Raw genomic sequence first — 13892 nt, 5'->3', positions numbered from 1 at the left:
AGCTGGTTTGGTGGTGCTGAGTTCTCTTAGCTTTTGCTTGTCTGTAAAGCTTTTGATTTCTCCATTGAATCTGAATGAGATCCTTGCCAGGTAGAGTAATCTTGGTTGTAGGTTCTTCCCTTTCATCACTTTAAATATATCATGCCACTCCCTTCTGGCTTGTAGAGTTTCTGCTGAGAAATCAGCTGTTAACCTTATGGGAGTTCCCTTGTATGTTATTTGTCGTTTTTCCCTTGCTGCTTTCAATAATTTTTCTTTGTCTTTATTTTTTGTCAGTTTGATTACTATGTGTCTCGGCGTGTTTCTCCTTGTGTTTATCCTGTATGGGACTCTCTGCGCTTCCTGGACTTGGGTGGCTATTTCCTTTCCCATGTTAGGGAAGATTTTGACTATAATCTCCTCAAATATTTTCTCTGGTCCTTTCTCTCTCTCTTCTCCTTCTGGAACCCCTATAATGCAAATGTTGTTATGTTTAATGTCTCAGAGCTCTCTTAGGCTGTCTTCATTTCTTTTCATTCTTTTTTCTTTATTCTGTTCTGTGGCAGTGAATTCCACCATTCTGTCTTCCAGGTCACTTATCTGTTCTTCTGCCTCAGTTATTCTGCTATTGATTCCTTCTAGGGTATTTTTCATTTCAGTTATTGTATTGTTCATCTCTGTTTGTTTGTTCTTTAATTCTTCTAGGTTTTTGTTCTTTAATTCTTCTAGGTCTTTGTTAAACATTTCTTGCATCTTCTTGATCTTTGCCTCCATTCTTTTTCCTAGGTCCTGGATCATCTTCTCTATCATTATTCTGAATTCTTCTTCTGGAAGGTTGCCTATTTCCACTTCATTTAGTTGTTTTTCTGGGGTTTTATGTTGTTCTTTCATCTGGTACAAAGTCCTCTGCCTTTTCATTTTGTCTATCTTTCTGTGAATGTGGTTTTCCTTCCACAGGCTGCAGAATTGTATTTCTTCTTGCTTCTGCTGTGAAGACTAATTTGTTGATGCTTCAGTTCAATTCATCAAGTAATGGATTCATTTCATTTTTAGCACATCTCCTTCAGCAAGATCTGAAATTCATACTGTTGGCGTAGAAGTAGTAAACATTTTTACAGAAACTACAAAAGAAACTGAAGAAAACATATCACATACCATTAAAAAAGCAATTGAAAGCACAACTGAGTTTACAGGATACATCAGTAAGTATGAAATAATTTTATACAATGATTACCTGAAGACCTATCTACTGTTTCATAAATTTTTCTATTATATGTTTGAAGGGGGCCAGAAGCACTGGATAATTGAATCCACGACATCTCCCAGTTTCCTTTGAATCTGTCCTTTCTTCCTCCCTCCCTTTCCCTTGTCATTTGGCTTCTGCTCCTTTATAACCATCCCCCAAGTCATCAGACTGACTAGTTTGTTCCTCTTCTTGGAAGGTAGTCTTGGACAAATAGCCTCTGAACCAGGAAAGATGAAGAAAGGAGAAACAAGAGGGCTCTATACCAAGTTTTAGCTTTCCAAATACTATAGAAAGTTTTATCTATACTGTTTCCCCTTTAGGCGGACACACACCCCCACAGGACAGCTGTTAACAGTTCATTTTTACTGTGTTACAAACACCCCAAATCTTAGTGGCCTAAACAACAACCATTTATTTATTATAACGCTATAATTCTGTGGGTCAGAATTTGGGCTGGGCTTACCTGGGCGGTTCTGCTCATCTAGGCGGGGCTCGGCTGATCTCTGCTGGGCTCACTTAAGCATCGGCCATTAGCTGCCAGGTAGATCAGCTGAGGGCTGACTGATCTAAAATGGCTCAGCTGGACAGTTTGTCTCTGCTCTGCATGATCTCTCATCCTCCAGCAGGTTAGTCCAAAAGGGTTTCAAGAGCAGCAAGAGGGCACATTTCAGTACACAGGTGCTTCTCACTCTCTGCTAATGTTATATTTACAACTGTCCTGATGGCCAAAGCAATTCACATGACAAAGCACAGTGTGGCAGGCCCTACCAAGGGGCATGGACACAGGAAGGCAGGAATAAACTGGCACTATTACTGCAATCACCACAGCAGTCATCAGGAGTTCCTCATCTCAGAGGTGTCCAGGGCCAGCCCTGGGGGCAGCTCTGTGCAACTGGTTCTCAGTCCTGGTTGCCAAACCCAAAGGCCTCTGTTGAGACACAACTTATCTGACTTTTCTGTAGCATTTGATACTAGTATCCTCCCATTCCTGAAGTCCTCTTCTCTCTGGACCTCCACTCACCATTCTCCTGATCCCATTCTGCCTTCCTCATCTTTCATTTTGATCCTTCTACGACTCCTTCTTTAGTCTCTTAAATTTTTGCTTTTGGCTTATTGTAACCTCCATGTCCTAGTTTGCAAAACTTATTTCTCTTTTTGAAAATATAATCAAATTCTGTTCATTTATAGTTTTCTAGCACCTTCTCTCTTTTTCGAGATTTCACAGATGCTCACTGTTCTCTCAGGACCTGGAATGTAAATGCTCTGGAATAAAACACTTAAAATTCTATCAGAAAGGATGGGGGCTCCCCTGCACTGTACCCGCTCCATGGGCTGTGGTCCCTTTAGCAATGTCCATTCAACTCTTTTCCATCCAAGTAGTATTTCCTGGCAGAAGAGACTGGAGAAAAATTGTTCTGAAGCCTTTCTGTTTTTTTCATGTCATTCATCAGCATTACACCAACCAGGCCTGGCCTTTCCATGAGCCCCTGTAACATGGAAAACATACACACCCTTTCATTCATTTGCCCATTTTTAATTTTTAACCCTTTGCTCTTTGTTGTTGAATTTTTGTTGTTGTTGTTGTTTTGGGTTTTGTTTGTGGCAAGCCTGAGCTCATTTGGGACTCTAGACTGTCTCTGTCACACTTTTAATATTCCATCTTTGGTTATGGGACCTTCTTTTTATATTTTATGTCTCTCATCTGAGAGCTTCCTGTGCAAACCATGCCAGTTTCTTATATTACCTGGCCCTCTCCCATTTTTTTTTTTTTTTTTTTTATAGCTTGTTGGTATCATTTGCAGCTGCACAGTTAGAATTACATTTTCAGAGCTTCTTACTTTCCTGAACTGTTTTCATCTTCCAGAGTCTCATGCCATGGAACTACACCGTATCCTTTTTGAACATTTCAATATTTACTCTCTCAAAGTCATACTCCTCTTTCTGGCTATCACTTGGTCCTTGTCTTCCAAGGGACTCATCACTTCTACCTGCCAATAAATTTCTCCTCAGAGTCAGAATTTGGTCCAGAGTAGCAATTCATGCCGTCAGAACCTCTACCCTTGGAAGATGAAATTGTCAGCAAGGCAAGACAAAAACCTTATCATATGCTCTGCTTTTGGCTGAATGAGACTTCTAGCAAGTGTGAGGAAGTTGAGGATCCCCATCAGCATGGGGACTGACCACTCCAAGTGGTTGTCAGATGAAAATAACCAGTGCATTCTTCAAAATAAAGTGGGGGACCCTTGCCATTCTCTCATTTGGCTCTACTTAGTAACTGCCTTGGTTCTGAACCCTGGAAGACTTGAAACCATCTGGTCTCAGTGCTGAGAACTGCTCTTTTTTTGGACAACTCTTCTCAACATCTCTCCACTCTGAGACCAGGCATGTGCTCTTAGGTACATTAACAGATTACCAAATGATGCCAGCTAGAGATGGCCACAGGAGCATGAGCCGCCCAGCACATGGAAGGGAGAGCTCAGAACTTTTAGAGAAAAACACCTTTTCCTGCTCTCTTGCTTCTGCTGCAAAAACAGATTCTCTTTTCTGTGTCAAAAGTTGTAGAATCTCTTTCTCTGTTTTTTATTTAGAGGCATTTTCAAATGGCAGGTAATGAAGGAAGGTTAGTTACAGGTTTGGGATGTTTAGAAGAGAGTAACCACATATCTGTTCTACCTGCTCCTATTCTCTCCCTCTAATCTATTCTCAGATTCATCTTTTTGTCCCTAATGTCTTCCAATCTGCTTCTAGACTAACATTCTTAAAAGATGGCTTTCTCATGCCATGCTTCTGTTCAGAATCTATCAATGGATTCTCAGCCTTGTAGGATAAAAGTCAGTGTCCGTAATCTGACATTCAAACCTGCTATATCAATGAGTGAACAAAAGAACGATTACTTGTTGAGTATCTTATAGTGGACAATTGCATTTACATTAGTTCATTCAGTTCTCACAACAATCGTGTGAAACAAGAATCATTAGCCCATTTCATAGATGGAGGGAACTTGGACCCACCACAAATTAAAAGATTGAACAAAAAGCCCACGGCCGATCAACGGTAGAGCCAAGAGTTCTCACTTTTGTTCCTCCTCACCACACTGCCTCTCCCCTGCCCAAGTACAACTCCATCACTCCTGGGCAAGAATCCTTTACTTCTTTTCATGCCTTGTTTACTCCACTTAGACCTTGCCTCTCCTTTGACTGTTCAAATCTTTCCTATCTTCAAGACTTAGCCCAATTTCTACCTCCTCCACGATGTTACCTTTAGCTACCTGAGCCCCTGAATTCCCACTGTACTTGAAGTCTGTATTATGAGTTGCTGGATGCAACTCTCTAAGGGTGTAAACAGGTAAGTCTCCAAAGATGGGGTCCAAAACTTATGCAGCTACTGTGTCCTTTGTGGAACCTAGCAAAGAGGTAGGTGCAAAAGAGATTTGGAACATCATTGCATTGCACTGGATTGAATTAATTTTAATTGAATAATATAAGGAAATAGTTATAGAAGAGATCCCCTGGGGAGTTGAATTTCAGAATCTCAGATTTTCATTGGTTGAATCCCAAAATGTGTTAAAAGGCAACAATAACCACAATGGAATGGGGTGCTTTCACAAGTTACCTTATCCATATTGTCTTGCTAAATATGTCTTTGAATTATCTGTACCTCTTAGAGCAAGATCGGTGTGATTATTATGGTTGTGAGAAAGAGAATGTGCCAGATGGCTGCACCAGTGGTTTAGTATGTCAGTGCAAAGCGGGGTGGCAGAGACCGAGCCCACAGATCCCTCTGTGTGTTGGTAAGTGTTCCACCTGCTTCTAAATGTTCTTCGTGCCTCCTCCACTCTCTCCTTTTGCATTTGCAAAGTACACACTTTCCTGCTCAAGTTTCCATGTGCATTTCAGAGTCTGAGGGATGTGAATTTTGGCTTTAGTCCTGTGGGCCTGGATAGGGCCTTGGCTAAGAGCTGGTGAGGAGGCCCACATGCCACTTCACAGGGCGCACGTCAAGTGCAGAGCCACTGAGCACCTCATTTTACCCAGAAAAAGCAACGTGAAAAAATTGTATTCTGTGATGTGTCACTTTGGTGTTGAAGGGGTTATTTCTGAAAATTACCCAGAAATCACTCTCTTTTGAAGCTCCAAAGTGTTCTGATAACTGCAACACAGAGAACAATAAGCAATGCCTAGTGAAGAACAGCAGGGACGCTAACTGCGTGTGCCTGCCAGGCTACAAGGAAGATAATCGTGGGATCTGTCAACGGTAAGAGAAATCACTCCTTTTTCATCTTGTCATAGCTGAAGCTAGGCAAAAAGGATAGAGCTTGTCACATATGTATGAGTTTAGGGTCTGGAAGTTGGTTCGCTGGCATAAGTTGGTAGGTACAGAGCATCACCATCACCACCATCATCATCATCATCAGTTTTTGAACATTCTCCGTGTGCTGGGAACCACAGCAGGTAATACTTCTCATACAACAACAGTCAGGAATGTATTTATTCCCCATTTTCAGGTGAGGAAACTGAAGCTCGGAGAATATAAATGACATGTCCCCACTCACAGGGCAGCAAATAAATGGCCGAGCCAGGTGGTCTTGCAGCCCAAGGGGGTCCCACTAAGCTCCATGCCTCTGGGACTCGGCTTCGCCCAAACTGCTGAATCCTCCTGGCGCTCAGAAGATGGAGCGTTCAGTTGGTAGCAAATGGAACCACACGGGATTGTGTACCCCCTCAACCTTCCAGAGTGCCATGAAAGGCGCTCACCTGGAAGAATGGGAGCGTAAGGAAGAAAAGAGAAAGAGGAGATGGAACGGGGAGGAGAGAATGAAAGAAAGATGCAAGGAAGACATGGAGGTTGGGTGGGAACTCTGACCTGCTCCCACAAGGCTCCTTACCATGGTCTCCTACTCCTTGTATTTTAGGTGTGCGTTTGGCTACAGCGGAGTTGATTGTGAAGACTGTGAGTAGAAGAGTCTTGCTTTGTTAATAAGCTTCTAAGAAACAGACATTGACCACATTCAAAATTCTGTCCAGTCCCCCAAAGTCTCTGGCTTGTTTCATAAAGAGAGAGAAAATCTACCTGGAGTTTGTCTTCTGGGTCAGGCCACGCCATGCTCACACTTAGGTTGTGGGCAGAGCCTCTCTGATACGGGAAATAATAGAACTCAGCCCAAGAGGTGGGCTGGTGCCTCTGGACTTGTCCCAGGCCAAAGAAGGTTGTCCCAACATTATATTCATTTCCTACATTAGATTAAATATGCATTGTCTGCTACTAAAAAGGATAAAGACCAGTATATTCCAAAAATGTTTATGTTCACAGTAGAGCAGAACTAGAAACCAGACGTTCAAATACTCAAATCATCTTTTTGTCTCAGAGCTATTTACTAATTTGGGATGTGTTATCATAAATTCAGTTGCTTGGTTCCCTCCCAGGCCCTACCCCCACCAGATTGGGACAATACTAACTGTATATTTTAAATGATTTCATATTTTAAATTTGATATAATGAACTAAAAGATCCATGATCCAAGATGAAGGGAATATTCCTGTTAGCCTCTCAGCCAGCCACAAAGTTAGTGATAAGAAATGCTTTTAATTTCTACTGTATTTTGTTGTGAGGCTGGGTTTGCTAAGTCATTTCTTTCTTCTGGGCTTTCAGTGTCTACACCTATAAAATGAGAAGTTTGGATCAGCTAACCTTTGAGGGTTTTTCCAGACTTAATGGTCGATGACCCCTTGCATCCTGGTTAGAGGTGGCATATATGGCAGTCATGTAGCAGATAGAACCAAAGCGATCTAGAGCAGCACTGTCCAACAGAAATGTAACACGAGCTTCAGATTTAATTTCAGATTTTAAAAGCTCTAAGTAAATTTTAAAAAGTAAAGAGGAATAGGTGAAATTGATTTTAATAACATTTTATTTCACTCAATATATAGAAAATAATATCATTTCAATAGGCAATCAATACAAGGATGATTAATGAGATATTTTACATTTTTTTTCATACTATGTGTTTGAAATCTGCTGTGTATGTTAAAATTACACTTACATGCCACCCCATAGCCATATTTCAAGTGCTCAAGAGCACTAAACAAGCAGATCTAGAAGAGAATGGGTGGTAATGAACCTCCAGACTCTTCCCTCATCAATTCCATCAAGCTCCTCTGTTAGTGACAAATTTAACTCCAACCTAGTTCCCCTAGTTTATCAGCAAAGTCCGTTATGGCAGGCAGACAAAGGCAGCAGAGGTAAAGAGGTAGTGTGGACCTCTGATGAGATCTCACCCCCCACAAAGCCCAGGAAGGTTCTGCCACCATGGCCTCCTCTGTGCTTATGGACTTCTTTTATCTGGCAACGTTGCCTCTTTTGATTGGGTTCTGAAGACACAGTTGGGGGTGGGCAGATAGAGGGCTAAAGGAGGTGAGACACCCACCCATCCTGGTCCTGGAAGAGGGTCAGAAACCAGAGCCCAATTGTCCTCTTGGCCAGGAACCACTGGGAACACATGTACCTGTGCAGTAGACAGTGGGAGTCTGCTTGGGGGAAGCCGTTCCTACTCTTCTCTTTTCCCTTTCAGCATTTCAGCTGATCCTCACGATCGTGGGCACCATTGCTGGCATCCTCATTCTCGGCATGGTGATTGCATTCATCTTCTCAGTGAGGTATGGGATGAAGTGTCCCTTTCCTGGGGCACAGTGCCACTGGCATTACACTCTGGTTTCCAAACACGCCCAGCCTTTCCCGGGCAAGAGAAGAAAAATAGGGCGAGGCCTCTGTAATACCATTGCCCTTTTTGTCTTACCTGAATTTTCTTCTGATTCTATAAGCTACACATGATCACTGAAGAAAATAGAAAATGTGTAAAGGAGCAGACTAAAAAGTCACCCACAAAACCCACCACCCTGAAGCAACCAACATTTTGGTATACATCCTTCCAGGTTTTTTGCTACTTTTTAAAATGATGTTATATATGTAATTTAGTATCTTTTGTGCTTTAAAATTTTTTTTGTTGAGGTTTGTTTTTGCTTAATACTATAAAGTGACATAGCAACCATTTTCTGATGTCATTAAAAACTCTTTTGGGAGTCCAGGGTTTTTTTTTTTTGAGCACAAGCCACCCATTCTCCTTGCTTGGCCCTGCAATAAACCTTTATCTGCTCAAAAACAAAACAAAACAAAACACTCTTTTGTTAGCAGTATTTAACTCCATTGATGTTGTCAAATATAATTTTCATTAAGTCACTCCCCTGCCCAGGACCTCGCTGCAAATAGCCTAACGTCCACCTCAACTGAGCCACCTGGGTTTTAAGTAGAAACGTTATCTCTGCATGGCCTTTTCTCAGCTTGTGCCTTAAGTGCCCTTCTTAAAAACTTAAGTAGGGTCCATTCATTTATTCTACAAACATTTAGATAAAGTTCCCTCCATTAATAGAGATGGAATACTATCATCTATTCCATTCTAAATGTGCCAAGTGAGGAGCCACTCTGATTAAGAAAAAAAGCTACTTTTTGAAAATTACCTTTAGCTAATATCTTATATTTTGGCAAAATAGGTTTTTTTGCACTCTAATGCGAGAGGATAGTGCAGCACTGTCCAATAGAAATATTTACATTCTTAAAATATTTTGTTTCTTTTTTTTTCTTCTTTTACTCCATTTTGATATTAACTCTTCCTCAGAGACTTGATTATAAGGATGCCAAGCTGGGAACTGAGAACACAACTTTCCCTTTTCCAGGGGTGGGGGTATGGGGGACAGGACATTCGACTCTGGAGCAAGGCTGCTTCCTCCACAGTGGACCGGCTCACCACCCCAGTCTCCAGGGTCCTCAGGGACCGTGATAGAGCTTGTGCCCCTTGAGAGCCTTGGTTCTCAGTTCCCCTTCCTGCTGCAGAGCCCCGTTTGCTCTTTGCTCAGCCACAGATTCATGACTCTTGGGAGCTCTCCAAGAATTATAATTTCTTGCCCATTCCAAAGGGAAGGAAGCCTCTTGTCAGTTACCTTAGATGGGAGTGCTGTCACAGGGCAGGAACTCAGTGGCGGGCTGGGCTGACCATCAGGGTCACCAGGTGAGTGGGTCTTCCTTTCTGACATTCCAGTGTCTGAGAGTCACCCCAGGACTGCCCTGTGGCCATAATGGATGCCTCTGGCCCCACTACCCATATTCTAACAAGGCAGGACTGTCGCTGCAGGCCAGAAGGAGAGAAGGGTCATGATCAGAGTTAATTGGGGGACAGGTGCCTCCCTCACCTGCAAGTCCTTCCACTTGGCTTTGAATGCTTACACTTGAGGTCCTTGAGGGCCCACAGAACAACCTGGGAAACTCCTATTTCTCCTTAAGACCTTTACGCCTTGAACTCATTTTATTCACTGAGATGCTTCTGTAGACTTTGACTTTGCCTGAATGAAAAATTGTATCACAAATCATCTTTTTCTTTGACTTTTATTATCATTTCCATAAATAATTCAAAGGCACACTGAAAAATACGAACATTATTAGCAAAATGTAAATGGGACTGGAGGAATTAGACGATTATGTTGGACCAGGGTTAACGTTCTGGTTTTGATGGTTACATGGAGCTTATGAGGAGACTTAGGGAATCTACACTGAATGAAGAAATGAAGTATTACCAGTAATGGACATCAGGTCTGCAGCTTATTCTTAAGTGGTTCAGAAATGTTAACAGTCGGGGAATCTGGGTGATAGATGTATGGGAGCTCTGTGTAATTTTTTTTTTTTTTTTGGTAACTTACATGTAAATTTGAAATTATTTCAAAAATTTAAAACATTTTGAAGAAAGAATATTAACATTTGCTTCAAGGAACTTGCCGCCATTGTCAGATCCTAATTCCTGTTACCGATTACAGATCAAAGAACAAAAGCAGGAATGTGGAAGAAGAGAACTTGATTGAGAACCGGAAACTGCAGGAGACCAGCTTTAGCAATCTAGGAGCAGACGGGAGCATCTTCCCTAAGATCAGGGTGAACCTACCCAAAGAGAGTCAGCCACAGAATCCCTACATAGTCCAGGGTGGTCTACCCCGCGCAGACTATTAGGTGAGTCTTTGCATGCTTTCTGTTTGCCTTTGCAGAGTGAAATGCCCCAGGGCCGACTTGTGACCTGGCTGTTGTATCATCAGCAGCCCTGGCTGCCCAGTAGACTTTTTTTTTTAATCGAAAGCTATTGAAAATAGCCACCACTTGGTCCCTAACACTGACCATCTATGTGACTTTAGACACACCACTTAATTTCTCTGTTCATCTATTTCCTCAGCTATAAAAAAGGAAGCTTAATTCAGATGCCCTTAAGGTCTCCTTAAATTATATATTTCTTGGGATACAACTCCAGTGGTTGTGATGACAATTCCCAGACTGAAGGGCCTAGGACCTAGGTCAGGCCTGGGGAGGACTGTTGGATGTAAACATGGTTCTGTTTACATGGATCCTTTCCAGCCAGCCCACATGAAGGCAAATCTCTCCTTTCCTCCCTGCCCCGCCCCAGACCACAAGGCCACCCGATCAATTTCTAAAGCGACAAGGCAAGTGAGGCTGATAATATTTTCTTTCCCTGGGGAGGACTTTCAAGGCAAGTAGCTTGTCCTTGTTAGATTTGTTTTGGAGAATCGTAGCTGGCATTGCTCAGTGTGACCGAATGAAATGCTGAAAGGAGAAAGCCTGTCAGAGAGGACTCCCTCGGGGAGGAGTGACAAGACAGAAGGAAGAGGAAAAGTGGCCAGAGAAGAGAGAGGGGGAAGAAGAGAGGAAAGGAGAGAAATGACTTGTTTAAAAGAGGAAGAGTGGGGAGAAAGGGAAAGAAGGAGGGGTGAGGTATCCCCAGGAGAGAAGAAAAATAAAGAGGCTGAAAGAGAAGGGGGACCCGGGAGGGTGGTAGAGGGGCCGGGGAAGGGGGGCACAGTATCCCCGCTCCCTGTGTGCGAGCTTTGCTTCTGCAGGCGGCCCAGGTGAGCGGGTCATCCTTTGCGGATCTTAACGCACTTTGAATATTCTGGGAAAATCTGACTTATTTTTAGTTTGAAATCCCACGGTTGATTTTGCATATCAAGTTTCCTTCAGTCATGGAATCTAAGTGTTCCATGCATGCACGAAGGGATGACTTTCACAAAATGCGCCATGTAGGGTTGGACACAGGGTCTAGCATGCAAGAGCCGAGAATGGACCTCCCTTTGGTCCTACCTGAGGTGAACCTTAACCATGGAACTCATTTCAAACCTCCCTTTCCCCACAGTGGAGCCCTTACTTCAAGTATAACCTCTGAAGAAAGCCCTTTAGTGGCTGAGCAGGCATGGGATTTAGAATCAGACAGATCTGGGTTCACAGCCTGGCCCTTCCTGCTACGAGCTGTGTGATCTCAGACAAGTTATTTGACTTCCCTGGGTTTGTTTTCTCATCTGTGAAATGGTTAAAATGAAGCCTACCTCAGAGGGTAAAGATCAAATAAGCCAAAATGCATAAAGAACACAGCACGATGGGTTCTAATTTGAATAACAGTATTCAAATTGTGTTAATTACAGTAATGTTAATCATTTATGAATCTAAATTTTCTCATATGTTTCTGTTGGAATACTTCTTTTCTAAGAGTTTTTTCCCCCTCTCTTTCTCTCTCTCTCGTTTTGTCTAGAACGGTAAAAATTTGGAACCATCCATGGCCCCTCAACCCAACGTATGAGCTTTTATTTTGAGTGTTTCAAAGACTGATGGAGAAGGGAGCAGCCATGAAGATCTGGCCTTTGGTATTTCTCTTCCATCCAGCCTCTCTGAATGGAAGTTGTGACTGTTTGCAATGAATACAGCTTGGTTGCTAACTAAGTACCTATGAAATTAAATGCACATAGATGCTATTAGTAAGCATCTATACTTAAGACAGTTGATTTACTCCAATCAGTACAATGGTTAGGTTTTTTTTTTCCTGGCCGTGCAACAGTAATCATTCTATCTATCTAGAGGGAAGCTCCCCAGGATTTTTCACTCCTGAAAGAGTCTAGAAGACTGTTGCTTTCAGTTGATACCCTGTAGATAATTGACGTATTCTGGGAGACTCTTACACATCAGCTGTGGAGGTCCCAGGAGATGGGAGGAGATACCATCCTTGAAGATGCTCAGGTTCATTCTCTGGCAAGTTAAAACAGGGAAGCTGCTTCTTTTCCTCAAATGTAGGGATTTCATTACCCTTGAACTGCCAGGAGCTTGTGACCTGGGCTCAAATCAAGAGGATAGATAAAAAGAGACAGGTCTCTTAGCTTTTTGGGAGCAGTTACTGGCAACCCAGGGCCTTCTTAATGTCAACTGGAAGGCCTGAACTAGAAATGTCCTCTGCGGGGGTACGTTCTAGAGGTTTTGAAATGCCGGTAGGTAGGGGAGTCAGTGGGGACAAATGTGACCAGGAGTAGGAGGAACAGAGGTAGAAGGAAGCTGGGCTGGTAGGCTGAGTAAGGGAGAAGGTTCCCAGGGCCCACCTTCATCCTCCGATTCCCCTCCTCAATGAGCAAATGGGCATTTCCTCTAATTCATGCCCTACCCAAGATTTAGAACCTAGGAGAGGATGTGAAGACAAACCCCCCAGAGCAAGAGCTTGAAGTCACTTTGAAATTGTAGACATTCTGACTGGCTGATGGTGAGAGAGGGAGCTTGTGCTCTGGATCCAAATGTTCAGCCTCGTGATACAGACTCCAGAGGTATTCCACCAAAGCCTCAGCCTTCCCTGGGGACAGAGCCTTAGCCGTGGTCACTGACACACACACAGCCAAGAATGGGGGCAGCCACCTCCAGCACAGCTTTCTTTAATGTTAGTAGTATCCTTGTTTATGTCTAATGTCTGGTCTTCTGCAAGTTATTTTTATTTGTTGTTATTATTATTATTTGTTCTTGACTGTTAACTATAAACAGTAATAAATAAAGTGTCTTTAATGGATGGTGTCCTCCCTTGTGTTTGGGACTTTGGGTGATGCACATAGCAGTTAAATTTCACTTTCAATAGCAAACATGACACATGGTAAACGGAATTGATTAACATCTGATCATTAGGGGCTGTTGGATTACCCAAGGTAATTTTTTTTATCATGGAATAGACATTTTTGGCTGCTTCCCCATGCATACCCCACAACTCTTCCATTATGAAGCAACCAAGCATTTTGGGTGGGATTGATCCAACCCCTAGCTCCAAATGTAGGCCTTGGTTGGCCCAAGCCAATCAGTGGAATCCCATGCCCTCTTGCCACAGTGATTGACTTAGCAAGCACATGGCACAAGTGGATACAATTAGAATAAATCTCAAATGTTGGTAGGAGGCTCGGAGGAGGAGAAACTCGTTGTTCTGGAGAGTGGGGTTGAGGATGTGAGGCCTCGAACTGCTTCAGTTTTGCTGAGCTGACACATAGAGGAGGGCAAAGCTGAGAGAACCATGGAAAAATGGAGCTGGTGCTCTGATCAGACCATCCCTGAAGGCTCTGGACTTTACTGTTAGGACAGTTTGAGTAGTTGCTTCTGTTTTTGCAGGTGACAGCATCCTCACTGATACAGCTTGTGATTACTCTTGTGTTCTCAAGGCTAGCTGGTGAACGTAATAAAAGAAACTCGTATGACCTATTAATGCCCACAGTCAAAATATTAGTCAGCAATCAATAGGTTAACAGAATTAATGAAGACATAACTTAAAATT

The 13892-nt window shown here is 42.7% G+C and overlaps 1 protein-coding gene across 1 annotated transcript in view; it reads left to right on the top strand.

Moving 5' to 3' along the window:
* The window catches only part of MUC13 (mucin 13, cell surface associated), a 33907-nt gene extending 22002 nt beyond the window's left edge, over nt 1-11905 (top strand). The window contains exons 8-14 of the mRNA XM_061192736.1: nt 1033-1181; nt 4890-5021; nt 5356-5479; nt 6138-6175; nt 7794-7878; nt 10084-10273; nt 11856-11905. Of these exons, the coding sequence (XP_061048719.1) occupies nt 1033-1181; nt 4890-5021; nt 5356-5479; nt 6138-6175; nt 7794-7878; nt 10084-10273 (718 nt within the window). The 3' untranslated portion in view covers nt 11856-11905. The remainder of the gene's footprint in view (nt 1-1032; nt 1182-4889; nt 5022-5355; nt 5480-6137; nt 6176-7793; nt 7879-10083; nt 10274-11855) is intronic.
* Nucleotides 11906-13892: the final 1987 nt, after the last annotated feature.

Source organism: Eubalaena glacialis, chromosome 6 (genome assembly GCF_028564815.1).
Source record: "Eubalaena glacialis isolate mEubGla1 chromosome 6, mEubGla1.1.hap2.+ XY, whole genome shotgun sequence".
Taxonomy (NCBI): Eukaryota; Metazoa; Chordata; class Mammalia; order Artiodactyla; family Balaenidae; genus Eubalaena; species Eubalaena glacialis.
This window is presented reverse-complemented; position numbering and strand designations above follow the sequence as displayed.